Source organism: Hyaena hyaena, unplaced genomic scaffold, assembly GCF_003009895.1.
Source record: "Hyaena hyaena isolate Hyena2069 unplaced genomic scaffold, ASM300989v1 scaffold_56, whole genome shotgun sequence".
Classification (NCBI taxonomy): Eukaryota; Metazoa; Chordata; class Mammalia; order Carnivora; family Hyaenidae; genus Hyaena; species Hyaena hyaena.
The window spans coordinates 3422154-3441754 of NW_024080688.1; the positions used below are offsets into that span (position 1 = coordinate 3422154).

The 19601-nt window shown below is 56.6% G+C and overlaps 3 protein-coding genes across 8 annotated transcripts in view; 1 reads left to right on the forward strand and 2 right to left on the reverse strand.

Annotated features, from left to right (window-relative positions):
* Nucleotides 1–495: 495 nt before the first annotated feature.
* Nucleotides 496–12359, forward strand: PRRT3 (proline rich transmembrane protein 3). 3 transcript variants are annotated; one of them, XM_039231364.1, is made up of 4 exons: nucleotides 496–556; nucleotides 3337–4399; nucleotides 4863–5018; nucleotides 12178–12359. In XM_039231364.1, the coding sequence occupies exons 2-4, from the start codon at nucleotides 3394–3396 to the stop codon at nucleotides 12261–12263; spliced, it is 1248 nt and encodes a 415-aa protein (XP_039087295.1). In that variant the 5' UTR covers nucleotides 496–556; nucleotides 3337–3393; the 3' UTR covers nucleotides 12264–12359. The 3 variants fall into 3 exon arrangements, with proteins under 3 accessions (XP_039087295.1, XP_039087293.1, XP_039087294.1); XM_039231362.1 differs by lacking the exon at nucleotides 12178–12359 and adding an exon at nucleotides 5622–7768; XM_039231363.1 differs by lacking the exons at nucleotides 496–556; nucleotides 12178–12359 and adding exons at nucleotides 695–722; nucleotides 5622–7768.
* CRELD1 (cysteine rich with EGF like domains 1) lies at nucleotides 8298–17080 on the reverse strand. 4 transcript variants are annotated; one of them, XM_039231365.1, is made up of 11 exons: nucleotides 17002–17080; nucleotides 16279–16471; nucleotides 15963–16045; nucleotides 12776–12886; nucleotides 12353–12444; nucleotides 11471–11647; nucleotides 11291–11386; nucleotides 10357–10440; nucleotides 10070–10165; nucleotides 9720–9854; nucleotides 8298–8943 (listed from the first exon to the last, which is right to left on the reverse strand). In XM_039231365.1, exons 2-11 carry the CDS (start codon nucleotides 16450–16452, stop codon nucleotides 8729–8731), a joined length of 1263 nt encoding a protein of 420 aa, XP_039087296.1. In that variant the 5' UTR covers nucleotides 16453–16471; nucleotides 17002–17080; the 3' UTR covers nucleotides 8298–8728. The 4 variants fall into 4 exon arrangements, with proteins under 4 accessions (XP_039087296.1, XP_039087298.1, XP_039087297.1 ...); XM_039231367.1 differs by having other exon boundaries at nucleotides 17021–17055; XM_039231366.1 differs by lacking the exon at nucleotides 17002–17080 and adding an exon at nucleotides 16676–16980.
* A 181-nt stretch (nucleotides 17081–17261) lies between these two features.
* The window catches only part of IL17RC (interleukin 17 receptor C), a 13329-nt gene continuing 10989 nt past the window's right edge, over nucleotides 17262–19601 (reverse strand). The window contains exons 16-18 of the mRNA XM_039231301.1: nucleotides 18165–18260; nucleotides 18020–18058; nucleotides 17262–17924 (exon numbers count right to left, since the gene is read on the reverse strand). Of these exons, the coding sequence (XP_039087232.1) occupies nucleotides 17305–17924; nucleotides 18020–18058; nucleotides 18165–18260 (755 nt within the window). The 3' untranslated portion in view covers nucleotides 17262–17304. The remainder of the gene's footprint in view (nucleotides 17925–18019; nucleotides 18059–18164; nucleotides 18261–19601) is intronic.

A 19601-nucleotide genomic window follows, 5' to 3' on the forward strand; every position in this document is an offset into this window, starting at 1 on the left:
ACATGGAAGATGTGCCAGGACATATTCCACAGTGAAGAGAAGAAAGGCGAGTTACAGAACAGTGTGTACAGCATGATCTCATTTCTATTTAAAACGTGTATGTGACTGTGCACTGAGAAAGAGCTGAAGGATAAACGGCAAGCTGTAGGTAGGATTTACCTATAGGTACGTATGTATGTGTGTATGTGTGTATGCATGTATGTGTGTATGTATGTGTCCCCATAGGAATATAGGTACACAGGTATAAAGGAAGTGAGCTCCATGAGCTGTGCAAACCAGGACTGGCTGTCCCTGACTCAGGGATGCTGCGGAAGGGAACCTGGGTTCCCCCTCTTAGCCCCGAGAATCTCTGGGAGAGGGGGCGGTCAGGACGGGGAGAAGAATCCGCCCCTAAGGGGAAAGGGTTAAGCGGGGAGGGCTTTGCTGTGGGCGGGCTCGGCGATCGGCAGCGCCGGGCTCTGTTAGCCGAGTCTGAGCATCTCGGAGGATGCGGCGCGGGGAGCGGCTGCAGGGACGCGCGCAAGGTGAACGCGGGGGCTGGCGCTGCGGCGCCCAGGTGAGGAGCTGGCCGAGGGAGCGGGCGATGACGGGGCGCAGGCAGGGAGCGTGGCCTGCAGCCCCCTTTCTGGGCGCGGGCGGCGGGGCCCTGCACCTGCGCCCACCCCCACCCGGGACACTGCGGGAAGGCGCGGAGCCAGGGGAGAGGAGCCGGAGGAGGAGAGGTAACCCGAGACGGACCAGCGCCTGGAGGCTGCCCCGCGGCGGCCCTCGCCCTTCCCCCAGGCCGGCCTCCCTCCGGACCCCAGCGCAGGGAGATACCCCCTACCCTTTAACCCTGTGCCCCCCCAAATCTGTCCGGTTGCGGGAACCCAGGACCGGGCAGCCTCCTCCTTGCCCATAAATGCCTCCATCGCGTTTGAATTGCGGGCGGTGAGCAGATGGCATATGCTTATCACTGAAGGCCTAACTCAACTACCTCCTCCGAAAAGCCCCTGGAGTGCAAAATGAGCCATTGCAGGTTTCACAACCCCTAGTGTGGCCATTCGCTGGCTGTGTGACCTTGGGCGATTTGCTAAACCTCTCTGAACCTTGGTTTCCTCCTCTATGAGATGGTTATACCCACACCTGCTTGTGTTGGGAGGGTTGGATGAGATGGAGGACATGCAGCTAATCTTAGCGCAGGAGCCTTACTGGGTAAGTGTTCAACACGAGAGCACTATTATTAACCAGGACATGTGCTGGTGGCTGTTCAGTCCTTCCTCCTCACCTAGCCCCCAGCCTTGACACCGCAGCTGAGGTTTCTCTTTGGGTCCCCAGCACCTAGCTAGCAGCAGAGCAGAATGAGTGTTTGAGAAATTAACTAATAGGACTTTACGGCAGAGTCTAAACTCACTTTGGGGGATGGGCTTAAGGGATCTTTGAACCCCCAGAAATCGTCCACAGCTTTTGACGAACCTTGGCATTTTTCTGGAGAGAGCACCTGGATGGAGTCTTCATTGGCTTCTCAGGGTGTCCGTGAGCCACCAAGGATGAGGAGCCAGAGAGCTCTCCCCAGAGAAGAAAGGAGCAGGGCCTCTGCCCCTAAACACACCCAGCCCTCTCCTCTCCCACAGTTGCTGTGCCCTCCGGTCTCCTGCCCACGGGATCCCTTCCTGCCTTCCTGGCTTTATTAGGGACTCTCAAGAAGAGGAACCTTTAGGGGACATCCGCCTGGGGCCAGGCACATGCAGGGGGCCTGAGGCAGGAAAGAAAAATGGAAACGCAGCCCGGAGATTGCATTCTGTGACCAGGATCATGAGAAGGGGTGGAGGGGTGTCAGGGAAGGAAAGGTCTAAGCTGAAACAAGCCACCATTCTTGTCTTACCTGGCCTCTCTCCCCCTTCCGGAACACTTAATCGGATCTCTTTGCTTCCTTGCTTAACATCTGCATTGGCTGCCTGTGATACTCAGGATAAAATCCAGGCGCCTTATTGTGGCTTACAAGGCCCCTTGTGATCTAGCCCCACCTTCCTGATCTTCTCTCCCTCTGCTCCTTTCTCCTTCCTTTGCTCTGCTCCAGCCACACTACCCTTTTCATTTTCTCAGTTCACCTCATTCATTCTGCTTCAAGGCCTTCGCACGCACTTTCTGTTCCCTTTGCCAAATACTTTTCCCAAATACACATCTTCAAATGGCTGGCTCCTTCTTCTCATTCAGCATCGAGCTTCAATGTCACCTCTGAGAGGTCTTTCTGCTATCCCCTGAAGTAGCTTCCCATCCATCTATCTCTTAACCTGTTTTATTTTCTTCATGGCTCAACTTATTTAAAATTATTCGCTGTCTGCCTCTTATCCTAGAATGCCACCTCAGTGAGGGCAGGAATCTTGTCGGTCTTCACTGCTTTATCCTTAGGGCCTGGCAGATAGTTTGTGCTCAAAGATTTTGTTGAAATAGCTCAGGGGGCTGGTGGGAAAGAAAGCTTTCTGGACAAAGGGAAAAGAAAAGAGCTCTCATGCTTATTAAAGTCCTATTATGGTCCTGGCCTATAATGCGCTTTGTTAGGTAAGTCCTGGAAGAGCTCCTTTGAGTTAGGTACTCTTTTCTACCCATTTTACTGATGGGAAAACCATGATTTGAAGAGGTGAAGTGACCACCCAGGAAATAGCAAAGCTGAGATTCAAACCGAGATCTCTCCTCAAAGGCAGGGGCATGTTCCTCTCCCTCTTCACTGCTCTGATATTTGAGCTAGGCCTTCAAGAATAGGATTTCAGGGGCGCCTGGGTGGCTCAGTCAGGTAAGCGTCCACCTTTGATTCAGATCATGATCTCACGGGATTCGTGAGTTCGAGCCCTACGTCGGGCTCTGTGCGGACAGCTCAGAGCCTGAAGCCTGTTACGGATTCTGTGTCTCCCTCTCTCTCTGCCCCTCCCCAACTCATGCTGTCTCCGCCTCTCTCATAAATAAGTAAATCTTAGAAAGGAAAAAGAAAAGGATTTCAGCTAGTGAAGAAGAAGGGAGAGGGCAGTCCAGGCTGAAGGAACAGCCAGAGCAAAGGATTGGGGGCCCTGGACAGCCCAGTGGGTATTGAAGGATAGATGAGCAGCCCGGTGTGGCCTTAGAAGGTTAGGAGAGGAGCTTCTATTATTTCCTGAGGGTGATGGGGAGCCACTAAAGGTATTGAAGCAGGGCAAGTGTCATGAAGTGTCGTGACCAGAGATACAGATTTAAAAGGTCACTCCGGGCAGCAGGAAGGGGCTGGGGAAAGGGGAGCTGTCTTTCTTTCTTCCCTGCCATCCCCTTGGGACAGCTGTGGATGCTCCCAATGCTCACATGTCATCCCCCTTCTCCTTTTTTTAGGCTCATCCAGTGAGGACCGGCAGTTGAGTGTTCTAGGCCCACGCATCCGAGTGGACCATGGCCCCCAGCCCATGGGGCCGTGTATGTGGTCCCCTGCTGCTGCTGCTGCTGCTGCTGCTGCTGCTATGCTCCGGGCCTGGCCCCCAGGCCCGGGGCCTTCCCAAGCCACCCAAGGACTCGGAACCACAACTGATCCTAGGAGATGACCCCCAGGGCCCTCTGGGCACAGAGCCCCAAGCCCTCGACTTCCTCTGGCAGAAGTCCAGAGATGAGAGCCCCTGGGACTCCAATGTCCCCCAGGTCCCTGCCGAGGAAGTCCTTGAGGAGCCCGTACTCTCTCCCCTTGGCCCAGCCCTGCATGGACCTAAAGCAGCCCACAGGGCTCAGAGAGAAGGCCTCCCAGTAACCGATGACCTCCAGATGGCTCGAGGGCCAAGTTCTCACGGCTGGACAGGATCTCCTGACTCACAGGAGCCTATAGAGCAAGAAGCACCAGCCTCCCATCCAGTGGGCCGCCCCCATCTCACCTTCATCCCCATCACTCCCCGACTCCAACTCAGGATAGCTACAGTTCCTCCCTCCCCAGGGCCAGAGGACTCTGGAGGCCAAATGGGACAGCGACCACCTAGAGATGGGGATCTGGTGGCCGAAGCCAAGATCAGAGTCTCCGAGATAGCCCCCTTAGACCGCCCGGGCACCACCAAGGCACCCGTGCTGGAAGAACGGGGTGGGGGCGAGGAGGACTTTCAGGAGGCAGCTCAGAGCCCTGTCTTCACCCAACAAGACCCAGCAGTCCCCGACGGTGGCTCGGCGTCCCCAGCCGAGATGGCATCTTCGCAGGAGCCTGGGCCCCAGCCAGACCTGGCATTGGCCAAAAGCCTTCCTCCTGCTGAGGAGCTGCCAGTTGAGCTCCCCAAGAAGGCTGGAGGTGGGGAGACCTGGGAAGTCAGCTTTCCAAGTCCCTCGCCCGAAGAGGCTGATCTTTTTGATGTGAGGAGCTCACCAAGTCCCCAGCCCTCAGGTGCCCCAGCCACAGAGACTCCTGACGGGCAGCCTAAGCCAGGTGGGTATCAAAGCGGAGGTTTGCCCGTAGGGCTGGAATTGGGCAGTGTTCCAGCAGAGCTGGACGCCCCAGTTTCTTTTTTTTTTTTTAATTTTTTTTTTTAATGTTTTTTATTTATTTCTAGGAGAGAAAGAGACAGCGTGAGCAGGGGAGGGTCAGAGAGAGAGGGAGTCACAGACTCTGAAACAGGCTCCAGGCTCTGAGCTGGCAGTCAGCACAGAGCCCGACACGGGGCTCGAACCCACGAACCGCGAGATCATGACCTAAGCGAAAGTCGGACGCTTAACCGACTAAGCCACCCAGGCGCCCCTGGACGCCCCAGTTTCTATGCGACCCGTGGTCTCTCTGGGTCCCATTCTCCTCATTCTGGCAAATGAGGGCGATTGTGACTCCATTTTGGGGGATTAGACTTTGGAGACCACTGCATGGTCGGGCACAGTGATAACTGCTTTTGTTATTTCAGAGATAGCAGCAATGAATGGAGCAGACCCCATCTCCCCCCAGCGGGTGAGAGGAGCCCTGGAGACCCCAGGTACCCCCAAGTCCCTCATCCCTGGCCCCTTGGACCCTGGCCCGGCTACAAATCGAACAGAGAGCCCTGTGGGGGCCCTGCAGCCAGGTGAGGGCATGCCTAGGGGTTTGGGGGAGAGTGGGAACTCTGTCTAATAATTAGAAACCCATGCGAGGTATATGGGCCGGGGGAGTGAATGGGGACAAATACTTCCTTAAAGGGACTGGCCAGGACTTCCTTCAAAAACTTAAGGATAATAAACTAATGCTGGGTACTCTGGGACAAGTCATTTGCCCTTTGGGGACAGAATATTCATAGATGTAACTCTGGATATATTTAGTACAGTGTCTCCACCTCCCACAAATCACTGGAGGAGCTTGAGGAGCTTTTAAAAAACTCCCATACCCAGGCCCCCTCCCAAGGAATTCTGATTCAGTTGGTGTTCAGGTGATTCTAATATGCAGCCCATTTTATTGAGAACTGCTGGTATATTATTAATAAAAGCGATAGGTCATGTCGTTTAACATTATTGGGTGTTGGGCACTATGCTAAACATTTAATCCTTCCCACAACCCAGCGAGGTAGGTGCCGTTACCATCCCCATTTTACAGATGTGCTTAAAAAGGTGAAGTAGCTTGCCCACCACACTAGAGAATGTGGAAAACCCAAAGCACTTTTCAGAGGGTTATTTTGATATTGTTATTATTGCAGATGAAGCCGAGGAGTGGCCGGGGCGCCCCCAAAGCCATCCCCCGGCACCCCCAGTCCAGGCCCCCTCGACGTCACGCCGGGGCCTCATTCGGGTCACCACGCAGCGCGCCCTGGGCCAGCCACCCCCTCCGGAGCCCTCAGCCAGCTCCATGGCATCATCCCCAGCCACCAGCCCCCCGGCCAATGCCACCGCCCCTCCCCTGCGCTGGGGGCCCCTGCGGCGGGTGCTGAGCTTTTCCTGGGAGCTGCATGTCTATGGGGTGGGGGTGCTCTTCCTGTTGCCCGCGTTGTTGGCACTGGCCTCACTGGCGGCTGCCCCCGCGGGGCCCCGGCTGGCTCTGGCGGCGGCAGTGCTGGTGCTCATAGCGTCGGTGCTCCGATCTGCGTACATGCTCGCCGACCCCTACGGCTCCCAGGCCCGCCTGGGCTTCCGCGCCGGCCTGGTGCTCTACAACCTGCCCTTCCCCCTGCTGCTCACCGCGCTGGCGGCCCTGACCCTGCTCGGGCTGGGCGCGGGGCTCCCGCAGCAGCTGCAGAACCCGCTCCTGCTGGCAGCGATGGCGCTGGCGCACGGCGTGGGGCTGCTGACTGCCGACCTGCTGGCCGTGAGGCCCGCGTTCAACCTCCTGGCTCAGGGCTTGTCTTGTGCCTGGGGCGCGGCGGCGGCTCTGGGCACGCTCTGTCTGTGCCGTCGCCGCCTGCTGGACGGGCCGCGGGGCTGGGACGCCAGCCCGGGCCCGCGGCTGCTGGCCGTGGCCGGCGCGCTGGGGCTGCTGGCCAGTGGCTTGCAGCTGGCAGCCGCGCTCTGGCTCTACCCGGGCCCGGGCCGGGTGGGTCGCTTTTCGTGGGCCTGGTGGGGCGTCCACTTCTGGCTGCGCCTGCTGGAGCTGACGTGGGCGCTCACCCTGGCGCTGGCCGCTGTGGCCGCCGCGCGGCCCAGGCCGCCCACGGAGCACGCTTGCTGGGCTAAGCTGCTGCGCCTGGCGTGCCCCACGCCCTCGGGCAAGAGCGAGGTGCCCGAGCGACCGAACAACTGCTATGCGGGGCCTAGCGGCGTCGCTGCAGGCAGCTTGGACATAAGCAAGAGCCTCATCCGCAACCCGGCGGAGGGCGGGCCGCCTGCCACGCCCGGGGCAGGCGCCTGGGGGTCGGCGGCGTCGTTGGGCCGCGGCCCCCAGGGTGGCCCTGGCCTGTCCCGCAGCAGCGTGGGGCCGGCGCCGTCGATGAGCGAGCTGGACCTGCGGCCGCCGTCGCCCATCAACCTGAGCCGCAGCATCGACGCCGCGCTCTTCCGAGAGCACTTGGTGCGCGACAGCGTTTTCCGGCGCTGCGGCCTGCGCGGCCTGGCCTCCCCGCCGCCGGGGGGCGCGCTGCGGCCGCGCCGGGGCAGCCACCCCGACGCCGAGCTCGAGGGCGAGGGCTCCTCGCTCCTGCGTGGCCGCTGCCGCTCTCTCAGCGACGTGCGCGTGCGCGGCGCGGTCCCACCGCACGTCGCGGATGAACCTGACGGGGCGGCGTCGGGCAGCTCCGTGGACAGCTTCTCCCGGGGCTCGCTCAAGATCAGCTGGAACCCGTGGCGTCACGGGCTGTCGTCGGTGGACAGTCTGCCCCTGGACGAGCTGCCCAGCACGGTGCAGCTGCTGCCCGCCCCCGCCGCCGCCGCCGCCGCCGCCCCCGCCCCCGCCCCCGCCGCCTCCCGGCCCGGGGAACCTCGGAGCGAGGCGCAGCCTCGCTGCAAGCCCGGGGACTCTCGCAGCGCCTCCAGCGACACCATCGAGCTCTGAGGGGGCCAGGGATGCAGGGGCCCTACCCTCGACGGCCATATGGCTTGGCCCACTGGGACAGCTGAACATTTGAAAAACTGGCATTCCCGGGCTTCCGTCTGACTGCGGGCCCTGGCAGCGGCGGGGCGTGAACCTACCTGCCCCCATTTTTTGTTTTTTTTTTAAATATCTATTTTTCTCAGTGGGTATTTTGCACAGAGGCTGTGACTTCTGCGGAATACAGGGTGGACATGCATGGACTTGGGTGTGGGATATGGGGCCCAGGTACCCCCAAACACCCCTCCAGACTCCGCAGTATGAAGATGAGGTTTGCCTGTCCGGACTGTCCTCTTTGTGCCAAAGAAATAAACCCTTAGGACTTGGCTCATGCCTCCCTCTGCCCACGCCAGGATCCTGTTCAGAGAAGAGGAAGCAGTCCCCACCCCCTAGCAATCCGCACGTCCTGTATATGTTGGGGAGGGGAGGACCCAGAAAGAGCACCCCACTGTGGGAAGCCTTCGGATAACGGCTACTGATATTTTACAGACCATCTATCCGTTGTACACGGTCTTCAGCTCTTCACAGTCATCGTCTTACTTAATTCTTCTATTAAGCCTGAGTGGAAAGCATTCTCATGCCCATTTTATAGATGGGAAGGAGATCAGAGACCAAAGTAATTTGTCCAGGGTCCTTTGGCAAATGACAGCCGGCACTGAACCCAGGAAGCTCCACACTCCGAAGCCTGGTTCCTCCACCCCCTTCTCCTAACGCCGCTTCAGGGCCAAGCCCCCTCTCTGCCCCCCTCTTCCTGCTCTCCCATCACGGTAGCACTCAATTTCTCAGGATTTTAGGAAATTTCCCCAAGGGTGGGGGCTGCCCATGGGGAGTAGGAGGCGGGTAGAGAGACTGAAGGTTCTCTTGTTTTCCAAGACCTTTATTTCCTGAGATGAATAAATAACCTGTGGCTGAGGGGCAGGGGTACAGCCGGGAGCTGGCATGCAGCTGACAGGAGGAGGCTGCAATGGGCCCCCCCCCCAGAGGGCCCCCCCTGCCCCCCATCATGGGCAGGGGCCAAAGCCCATTAGCAGCCGCCACAAGGAAATACTTTTCTTTTTAAAAATTCACACGCGTTGTGAAGCCTGCCCAGTTCCCCCAGGCCAAGATCTCATGGCATCCGTATTTCGGGCTACTTGTTCACCCCAAGGGCCTCACCTGCCCAGGTGTGAGGTGTGGTGTGGACCCCACTCAAAAATACAGCGAGCTGCCTCAAGTGTCCAGGCAGGAAAGGGGCCTGACCTCTGGGGGCAGCCTGGGTGGGAGGAGATCCTGCGGATGTGACAGGGATTATCTGCCCTTGATGAAGCCCTCCAGCACGCGGTCACTGCGCTCCGACAGCCAGTAGCCAGTCATGGCGGCCACAGCCCCAATGAAGATGGCGGTAAACACCAAGTCGCCCTTGGCAGCTAGCGTGGCCAGGGCACAGATGATGACCCCGAAGAACATCTGCTGCAGCACCACCAGCTCGTCCTCTGTCATCTCCGAGAAGAAGCCTGCCGACTCTGTGCGGAACAAGAGAAGCACCTGTCACTCCCCCGCTGTTCCCGGAGCTTCCCACAAGCCTCATCACGGCTGCCACACGGCTGCCCAGCGAGCCGGCACATGATGTCATTTACTGCTGGGAACGACTCCCTGTCTCAATAAATGGGAAACTGAGGCTCAGAGCGGTGAAGAGGTTTGCCCAAGGCCGTGTGGTGGGGAAGTCTGGACAGAGCCTGTGTACTAGCCCGGCTCCAGGGCCAGACTGCATGGACCTGCCTCCCGGCTCTGCAACCTGCTTGTCATGTGGCCCTGGGCAAGTTATTTCCTCTGTCTGCATCCTCGTTTCCGTTCTGGAAAGTGAGGATGAAAATCATACGAACGGCACCGGGTCTGTCATAGAAGGGAAATAACACGCCACAGGCTCGGAACAGTGTCGACACGCGGTAAGAGCTGTGGAGGTGGTCACTGTCGTCGTCATTGTGGTCGTCCTTCACCTCATCACACCAGCAGCCTGCACCAAGGCCTCAGCAGCCCAGGGTAAGGACTGGTCCCATTGGACAGGTTAAGAAGGGACAGTAGGGGTGATTTGACACCAAGTACAATTTTCTTTCTACCCTGGGAGGTGCGGGGCTGCTAAAAGTCTGCCTGGGGCTCAGGTGAAGGGTTTGGGTCTCAGTGCAGCCTTCTGGGGGGTGGGGGGTGGCAGTGGGGATGGGGCAGGGCCTGGGGCTGCCTGCCTTCCCCCTAGATGAGGACCTCCCCTCCTCAGGTGTCTGGGGACCACCACAGGGCTCACCTGGGATCTGCTCCTTCACACAAACGCCCTCCATCTGTTTGTAGCCCTCGGCACAGACACAGCGGTAACTGCCCTCGGTGTTCTCGCACTGCTCGTGCTCTCCGGGACACACCTCTGTCTCACATTCGTCCACGTCTAGAGGGAGGGTGAGGCGGGGTAAGACCCCCGCTGCCAGGGTCCCACATTCGGCAGCCCTGACTCCATCTCGCTCATATGCGGACACCCCCTTGGCCTTTGCCCAAACAGCATTCCGCCCTTCCTTCCCCTGCCCTGTCCATATTCCTGCTCTTCTCAGTTTGTGGCGGGCAAGGCACTTCATGGTGTCTGTGCCCCACTGGCGGGGGACTCACCGAGACACTTGGAGCCCACCTGCTGGTAGCCAGGGCTACATTTCTTACAGCGGCCTGGCCCTGCGCCCATGCAGCCCAGGCAGGCCTTGGCACAGTCTGGAGAAGAGAAGAGAAAGGGGTGAGAGCTGCCCTTAGGCCCAAGGCAGATTGTGGAGGGGGGGAAGCCCTGCTCCAGAAGAGGTCTAGGGGGGGCTCTGGTGCCTGAAAAGGCAGAAATTTGGGGGAGAGGGCATGGAGCAGCCCTTCGTGCCCTCCCCGCACCCCTCCCTTGCAGAATCAGCCCTTACCTCGACACTCGTAGGAGCCCTCTGTGTTCACACAGAACTGGTCGGGTCCACAGCTGGCTCGCTCTGTGCCACACTCGTCGATGTCTGCGGGGAGGCGGGGAAGGACAGGGATTCCAATGCCTGCTGCACTAACAGGGAAGCTGAGGCCAGGGCTGTTGGGGAAGGGACCTGCTCACGCTCGAGCAGCGTGGCAGAGACTGCCGGCTGGGCGCCAGCACGAAGGCAGAGGTGCAGCAGGACTTGGGGCCGCCCAGCTGCAGACATTTCCCAATCTGCCTTGCAGCTAAGTGTGGCCTAATGACGGAGCTCTGGCCAACAGGATGTAAACAGAAACGACGTGCTCCACTCCTAGCTTGGCCTTCAAACAACGCAAGTGGACCCTTCCATGCATTTTCTTCCCTCTCTGGCTTCCTGAGTGTCACTCATGGAACGTGGAGGTACCTCAGGCAACAAAAACATCCCCAGGGGATGACCGCACAGTAAGGCAGAAAGTATCTGGGTCCTTGAATGCTTGTGACAAGCGGAACTTCATTTTGAGACTGTGACACAAGATAAAAATAAACCTCTCTATTCTTTAAGCCACAGTCTTTGGTGATCTTTTTGTTGTGGCAGCTTAGCCTTTCCCCATGTCTTTATAAATAGCTACCGAGAGACCAAACCAGGTCTTGAACCAGGCTTCCTGACCCCAAATGAAGTGATCTGCACTTCGCTGGCTAACTCTTCCTCAGTTTTCAAGAAGCCTTTCCTGATTCCCCGCCACTGCGCTGGATCAGGGACATCTCTGACTGTACAAAGATCGGTCCGTACCCTAACTGCCTGGTTGAGATGGCCATGAAGATGAGGACCGTGGTGGTCTAGCCCAGAGATGTGTGTGCTGATGGGGACCAAGCCCAGGCTCCTTCCTCCCCAGACCCAGGGCTAGGGCCTCACTCACCGACACACTTGAGGTGATGCAGGGCCCAGCCCTTCTTGCACTGTAAACAGTTGGACTCCTCAGGTCCTGAGCAGCGGGCACAGGGGCCGAAACAAGCTGGGTGGGAAGGGAGAAGTGTGAGGATGGGCAGGCGGGCACCCCATATGCCCCTGCCCAGCCCTGCGCCTCTTGGCTACCTACCCGAACATACCAGATGGCTGGCGTTGCGCTCTGCCTCAAAGTAGCCGAGGCCACACTGGCCACAAGCCTCGCCCCCATAGCCGGCCTGGCAGTCACAGTGCCCGCTGCCCCCTCGAGTCCCTTCCCCTTCACACTGCCCGTGGCCACCGCAGGGCTTCTCTGCGCCCCCAGGACAGGCTGTGGGCAGACACCAAACCGGGTGAGATCAAAAACACAATCGTGAATACACAGAATATTTCCCCACACCATTAAATACTTTTAGAGAGAAAACTCAATTTTAATGGCAACATAATATTTCATCATCAACTGTAGGAAATTTACGTAACCAACACCCCACTGTGGAACAGGTTATTTACAAATCTTTCCTCTGATAAAGACTGCATTAATCATCTTAGTCACTCTCCCTTTTGTTTTCTGTTTGCTTTATTTTTTTTATTCTTTGTGTCGCTTAGTCTTTCATCTGAATCGTCCAGATTTTTCTCAAAGGGGCTGGTAGTAGGTTTAGCTCCTCCCTCAGGACTGTGTGGTGACACTGGGGGCTTCAAAGCAGCCCCTGCCTGTCCCTAAGAAGGTCACCTTAGTCCAGGGAATGGGGCCTGGTCTGACCCAGGCATGGGAAGGGGGGGTGGGGGTGGGGCCATTTCTCAGATAGATGATGAAAACCACAGTCCCGTCTGACTCAGTCTAACCCTCTTATCTTTTTTCAGAGCCGTTCCCCACTGATTGGCTCATCTCAACAGCCCTCAGAGGCAGAGGAGACCCAAGGTCCGGAGAAGTTATGAGAGCAAGCTGAGCTCACACAGCCAGCTGTGCGGGAGAGCCAGGACTGGATCCCTGACCTCGACAGTCCCCTCAGCCCCCAAGAGGAGCTTGAAAACTCACGAAGGCAGGAGGGCCCGAAGGTGCCCGAGGGGCAGCAGAGCTTCAGAGAATCTGAGCAGAGCCACTGGAAGAGGTCTGGGGCTTCCTGCTGCCTGAGGGGGTGCGGAGGGGTGGAATGACAGTGAGGGGGACTGAGACAGTGTCAGCGGTGCTGCCCACCCCCCACCCTCCCAAAGAACCTGTGATACGACCCTTCTTGAATAGAAGACCCACAAGACTACCCGACCAACACCCTCTCCCCGTTTGGCAGAGGGGTACATTGAAGCTCAGAGTGAGAACCTGGGTCCCCCCTCCCAAGTCCTTAGCAGACCTAGGTTTGGAAAAAGGAGCCAAAGCAGGACACAGGCCCCAGCATGCAACCCCCTCTTTTACCACCAGGCCCTGCCTATGGCCCCCTCCCTGGGAAGACCCCCGAAAACTCACTTGTGAAACCACCAGCTCTCCACCAGCTCCTCACTCAGCTCTAGCAGGCGGTGGCACTCAAAGTCCGACTTGCCGCACACGCTCTCGAGCACCTCCACCAGGCGGGTCTCACTGACCGGACAGGGCGGGAGTGGCATGAACATGTTCTACCCCATCCACCACCCCCCTGAAGGTCTCCTCTCATGCCGCGGACGTGTCAAAGGGAAGGCCATAGGGCGTAATGGAAGCGGTACTGACTGGGGAGGCAGACGGACCTGGGTTTGAATTTAGTTGAGAGACCTTGGGCAAATCACCTAGCCTCTCCCGAACCTCTCTTTTCTCATCTGTAAAATGGAGACAATATGTGCCCTCCACGTTTGTTGTAAGGGATCTCAGTTCTCGCATTTGCACATGGGAAGATAATACCCCTCTGCGTATATGTGATTAAAAACAATCACATAACACGGGTTGGCAGAATGTGGAGAAAGTGGAACCCTCCTACACTGAAGGTGGGAATGAAAAATGGTGCAGCCACTGTGGAAAGCAGTTTGGCACTTCCTTAGTAAGGTAAACATGCAATTACCATGTGAATCAGTAATTCTACCCCTGGCTACATATCCAAAAGAATGGAAAACAAGTGTTCACACAAACACCTGTACACAAATGTTTGTAGCAATACTATACACAGCAGCCAAAAGGTAGAAACACCTCAGGACGCCTGGGAGCCTCAGTCAGTTAAGTCAGTTAAAGCGTCCAACTTCAGCTCAGGTCATGATCTCATGGTTCGTAGGTTCAAGCCCCGCATCGGGCTCTGTGCTGGCAGCTGAGCCTGGAGCCTGCTTTGGATCCTGTGTCTCTCTCTGTCTGCCTCTCCCCAGCTCATGCTCTCTCTCTCTCTCAAAAATAAATCAACCTTTTAAAAAATTTTTAAAAGAAAAAAAAGGTAGAAACAACCCAAATGTTCATTAACGGAAGAATGGGTAAACAAAATGTGGTATCCATACAATGAAATATTGTGAAGCTTTAAAAAAGGGGTGCTTGGATGGCTCAATTGGTTAAGTACCTGACTCTTGATTTCAGCTCAGGCCACGATCTCACAGTTCATGAGTCTGAATCCCACATTGGGTTCTGCATTGACACTCTGGAGCCTCCTTGGGATTCTCTTTCTCTGCCCGTCCCCAGCTTGCTCTCCCTCTCTCTCAAAAATAAGTTAACTTTAGGGGCGCCTGGGTGGCTTAGTCGGTTAAGCGTCCGACTTTCGCTTAGGTCATGATCTCGCGGTTCGTGGGTTCAAGCCCCGCGTCGGGCTCTGTGCTGACTGCCAGCTCAGAGCCTGGAGCCTGTTTCAATCTGTGACTCCCTCTCTCTCTGACCCTCCCCTGCTCACGCTGTCTCTCTCTCTCTCCTAGAAATAAATTAAAAAAAAAAAAAAAGTTAACTTTAAAACATTATGATAAGTGAAAGAGGCCAGACACAAAAGGGTTCCAATGGAATCAGCAATCCATAGACACAGACAGCAGAGTAATGGCTACCAGGGGCTGGGGGAAGGGGAGAATAGGGACTGACTGCTTAATAGGTATGGGGCTGCTTTCTGGGGTGATAAAAGAGGTCTGGGACTAGACAGGGGTAAAGACTGCCAAACACTGTAAATGTACGAAATGTCTCTAATGGTCAATTTTATGTTATATACGCTTCACTGCAAAAATTTTTTTTAAATACATATATACACAGACATATATTCTGTATTTAGGGGGTCTGGCATGTGCCTGGCATAGAGGAGGGGAGGATTTAAAACACAAAAAAACAGGGGCATCTGGGTGGCTCAGTCGGTTGGGCGTCCGACTTCGGCTCAGGTCATGATCTCATGGTTCGTGGGTTCGATCCCCGCGTCGCGCTCTGTGCTGACGGCTAGCTCAGAGCTTGGAGCCTGCTTCAGATTCTGTGTCTCCCTCTCTCTCTGACCCTCCCCTGTTCACGCTGTCTCTCTCTCTCTCTCAGAAATAAATAAAAACATTAAAAAATTTTTAAAACACAAAAAAACAAACAAACAAAAACCAGGAGCCATTACACAGCTAGAAGTGCCCTTCAGGTTATCATGGCCAATCCCATCATTCCTAAATGAGGAAATTGAGTCCCCTTCAGGGAAAGGAAAATGACCAACGTTACATAATAACAAAACCTTTTGTTTCTAGTGGGCATCGCAGTTTAATCCTTACCACAATCCTATGAAATAGTCAAAGCGAGTATTAACACCTCCATTTTACAGATGAGGAAACTGAGGCTCACAGAGGTGAAGTAAGCTTCCCTAGGGTACACAGGGTCACAACCGACAACCAGGTCTGTCTAACTCCAAGTCTTTGCTGATTTCTTCTTCTCAACTTGACCTTTTTTTCTTTTAAATGTTTATACCATAAAGTCGGTATTCACCTAGTTGCTCAGGCCCAAAACCTAATAAGGACTTTTTATTCTACCTTTTCTCTCATACCCCATAATGATTCCATCATCGAGCCTTATCAGTTCATCTGCAAAATACACCCAGAAGCTGACCTCTTCCCACCATGTCCACCACCAGACTGCACACTAGCTCGTGCCACTGTCACACTTAGACTAGCCCCCCAAATTTTCTCCCTGCTTCTACCACTCTGGCCCCTACAGTCTTTTTGCTACATCGCAGTGAGTGATCTTTTAAAGGTATAAATAAGACCACATCACTTCTCTGCTCCAAGCCTCCCAAGGGCTTCCCGTTACACCCAGAACAAAATCTAAACTCCGCTCTGTGACCTTCAAAGCCCTCTGGCTTCATGTTGTACCCCCCTCTCTTCTGCTCACTCGCCTCTAGCCTCTTCTCAAATATACTAAGCTCAGTCCCCCACCGTCCAAATCCCTTCTCCCACTGTCACATAGCTTGCTTCTTTACTTCACGTTTCCGTTCGAATGCCACACCTTGAACATCACGCCTCCATTCTGTAGTCCACCCTCTTTGCTATTCTTCCCCTGATAAGACATTAGCTATTTACTTATTCAGTCTGTCTCCTCTACTAGAACGTCAGCTCCTTGAAGATGGGATTTTGCATGCCTTGTTTACTGCTGTGCTGGAGATGTTCAGTGATACTCGTCAAAGAAGGACTCCCCGGGAGCCTCCAGGTCCCCACCAGTAGAGCAGAGATTGGGAGGTGAGGTATACAAACCCACCTCGCCAGCTCCTTACCTGTCTTTGTATTTGGACAACTTCTCTTCCTCCCAGGCAGTATTTCCACCTCCGAAATTGTCCCGGATTGTTCTCTCCAGGCCCTGGAAATGGAGAACATTAGTAATGCCTAAGAACAGTGCCTAGCACATTCTAGCACTTCCGGTATTTCGATGACCAGGGAACTGAGGCATAGAGGCAACCGGGCCAAGGCTATAGACATCTAGAAGGCAACCAGGCTGGTACGTGACTCATGCAGACTTGCATCCCAGAACTCCTCTTGACCCCTGTGCTAGAATGGTTAGACTGCCCCCGGCGAGGCTGCTCATGCACCCACCTTGTTGAAGCTGTCGACCAGTCCGCGGCAGGTGTGACATGGATGGAGCTCAGTTGGGGGCGAGGACTGGGGAGGTGGAGAGGGCTGGAGCCAGACGGGGCCTGGGAGGCTCAGAAAGAGACTTAGGCCCCAGAGCAGGGGTCGGACCAGGCCTCTGCGGGGCAGTGAGGCCATCTTTTCCCAGGCTGGGAACCTGTAGAGGGAATGCGGATGACTCACTGGAGAAGCCAGGTGAGAAAGAAAAGGGTTGGTTCTGAGGTGCCGCGGGTCTGGGAGCCCAGATGTGTGTTATCATAAGAAAAAGAAGCTAGACTGGGGGGTATGGCCGGGGAAGGGGAGGTGGTGAGGAAGGGGCCTATTCTGCAATTCCAAGACGGGAATAAGTCATCCTTGTCACCGTGGGAGAGGTGGCCCGAGTCCTTGGCAAAGGAGAAGTCAACTCAGTGTTTTCAGGTCTGAATATGGGTTCTTAGGCCAGGATCAGCGGAATCAGGGAGAACGGGTCAGAGTCCAAATATTAGGAGAGTAGAGGCCGGATGGGCGGTCCTGGGGGGGGGGGGAGGAGTCCGGAACGGAATCCCGGTCTTGGGGGGAGGAGCCCGGATCCGGATATGAAGAGAAGGGGTCAGGTTCGCGGCCCGCAGGCTGCAAAGGCGCGGCCCACTAGCCGGCAGGGGAGGATCCTGACCCGCGTAGGCTGCGGGGCAGGAAGCGATAACCCACCCAGCCCGCCCGCGCCGACCTCTGAGTCTCCCCAACGCCACCGCAGCCGCGGGCTGCGTAAGACGCGCAGCCTCCGCCAGCGCCGCAGCCCGGGGGGGCGGGGCCCACCCACAGCCAATGGCGGCGATCCATGTGCCATTGCGTCACCCCACGTCAGCCAACCGGAGGCGGTGCCGGGCTGCACCTGTCCGGGTGTTAAAGGGCCGCGGGCGTCTCGGCGGGTCAGTGGCGCGGTCACAGACAGACGCCGGAGGCACGGATAGAAAAATAGCGTCTGCCTTTATTCGAGTTGTCTCCCCGGCCTCACGTGCCATCCCGCGTCCCGTGCCCGGGGTCCCCGGGAGCCCCGGGAGCCCGAAGCAGCTGGTCCAGGGCGGGCTGCAGGGCCCGAGACACTTGCCTCGCCTTCTCCCCCAGCAGCCCGGGGCGGGGGTCCCCGGGCTCCTGCAGGGCCCCCAGGAAGCCGGGCAGCTGGGAGGGCAGGGAGAAGACCGGCACGCTGCGGAAAAGGGCCGGCACGGCCTCGGAGTGGAGCAGTCCGTCGAAGTAGGCCCCGACGTAGCGGCCGGGCGCCCGGCCCTGCAGGAAGTCGGGCAGCACGCAGCTGAGCGAGGCGGCGAAGGCGTCGTGCGGGCGCTGCGGGGCGGGAGCCGGAGCCCCGTCCTGCAGCCACTCCCGGCACAGCGCCACGGCCCCGGGCGAGAAGAGCAGCACCACCACGCCGCCCTCCTGGAGGGTCTGGCGCCTCTGCGCGTGCAGCCAGGCCAGGGGCCCCTGCGCGCTCAGTTCACGACGGCTCCACAGGTCCACGGCCACGCGCAGCGGCAGCTGGCACAGCGCCGACGCCAGGGCGCCCACCAAGCGCTCGAAGCCGGAGTCCTCGGCCGAGTAGAGGAGCAGAGCCGCGCGGCCCCTGGCGGCAGCTGCCGGGGGAAATCGAGGGGAAGGGAAGACGTGAGAAGGCCCGAGGCCCGGCCCGCAGGGCGCGGCCGCCCGCCTGGCGCTTGCTCACACTCACCCCCCGCGCGGATGTCCTCCTTCAAGAGCCTCAGCCACACTGTTAGGGGAGAGGGCCGGGGGGCAGCCCGTGAGCTCGGCCGCCACCTTCTCGAGGCGAACTCCCCGTTCTGGCTCTGGGGGGTGGGGAGCCCGGAAGCGCTCACCTTTCACTCGGTCCTTTTTGAAAAGGAAGAGAAGGAAAAGCACAGCGGCAAAGAGGAGGCAGGCCAGCCACACCAGGGCCCAGCGCTGGTGAACGTCTAGGAGACCCAGGGGAGAGGACAGGCTAGTTAGATGCCATCGCTTTCACCCACTTCACGAAGGAGAAAAACTCAGAGATTTAAAAGATCTCTGGGGCTGCCACATGTGACCGAACTGGCTGAGAGAAATGGAAGGATTTGCCCAAAGTCCACAGCATGTAGTGTCAGAGTCAATATATGAACATAGATCCATCTACCTGGGTGACCTTGGGTAACTCATTTCGTCTTCTGCCTTAGTTTTCACCTCTGTGAAACTGGGTTAACCATAGTACCTATTTCATAAGGTTGTTGGGCGGACTACACATATTAATACACACAAAGCACTTACAATGCTGGGCATGGTAAGTGTTCAAGTGACAGCTAATATTGTCCCCTAAGCCTAGTGTTGCTGGGCCCTTGACCTCACTCTCTTGATGACTCCAACAGCCTTCTAAACCGTGCCCCTGACCTCTTTTTTGCCTCCCAATTCATTCACTACATGGCAGTTCCAGAGACCTTTTTAAAATGCAAATGTGATTATAGCCTTTCAGGAAGCTCCCACTGCTCTTAACATAAAATCCAGTTCCTCACCTCAGCTCCCATAGCCCTAGATGACCCTTGCATCCTTGTCATAGAGGTCTGTCTCCCAAGACCCTCCAGCCACAATGGCCACCTTGAAGTTCCCCCCAAAAAGCATCTCTCCCCCCTTCACTCAGCTCAGCCTTAAGAACAGCTGGACCCTTTTCCCGGCCTCACCCCATCTAAGTCAGGTCCGCGTTATATGCATTCATGGTTTTAGATGCTTTCTAGCAAATGCTTCAGTAGTTCACGTTTACTATTTGCTAATGTCTTTCTAGCCTTCTCTGGCTGCGGTGGGGGCAGGGATTGTGTCTCTCTGGTGATGCTAGAATCCCTGTGAGCTCCCTTCTTGGCTTTTGGATGAAGGAAGGAATGCCCCTCTGATTGATCTGAGCCAGGGAAGGACAGGCCATTGCGTGTGCTGCCCTAAGAATATCTAGAGTCCACCACAATAGCCAAATCATGGAAAGAGCCTAAGTGTCCATCAACGGACGAATGGATCAAGAAGATGTGGTTTATCTATACGATGGAATACTACAAGGCAATGAGAAAGTGAAATCTGGCCATGTGTAGCAATATGGATGGACCTTGAGGGTGTTATGCTGAGCGAAATAAGTCAGGCAGAGAAGGACAAATATCATATGTTTGCACGTATAGGAGGATTAGGAGGAACTTGACGGAGGAACAAGGGGGAGAAGAAGGGCGGAAATGGTGGGGGAAAGGGAGAGAGGCAAACCATGAGAGACTCTTGAATGCTGACAAAAACTGAGGACTGATGGATGT

Excerpts from the sequence above, each read along its gene's own strand:
- PRRT3 (XM_039231362.1), top strand. The coding sequence starts at position 3,394 with ATGGCCCCCAGCCCATGGGGCCGTGTATGTGGTCCCCTGCTGCTGCTG. Across the intron at positions 4,400-4,862 it reads TGACGGGCAGCCTAAGCCAG|AGATAGCAGCAATGAATGGA; the intron begins GTGGGTATCAAA and ends TTGTTATTTCAG. Across the intron at positions 5,019-5,621 it reads TGTGGGGGCCCTGCAGCCAG|ATGAAGCCGAGGAGTGGCCG; the intron begins GTGAGGGCATGC and ends TTATTATTGCAG.
- CRELD1 (XM_039231365.1), bottom strand. The coding sequence starts at position 16,452 with ATGGCCTCACTGCCCCGCAGAGGCCTGGTCCGACCCCTGCTCTGGGGC. Across the intron at positions 11,387-11,470 it reads CAGCCATCTGGTATGTTCGG|CTTGTTTCGGCCCCTGTGCC; the intron begins GTAGGTAGCCAA and ends CTTCCCACCCAG. Across the intron at positions 9,855-10,069 it reads GGTGGGCTCCAAGTGTCTCG|ACGTGGACGAATGTGAGACA; the intron begins GTGAGTCCCCCG and ends CCCTCCCTCTAG.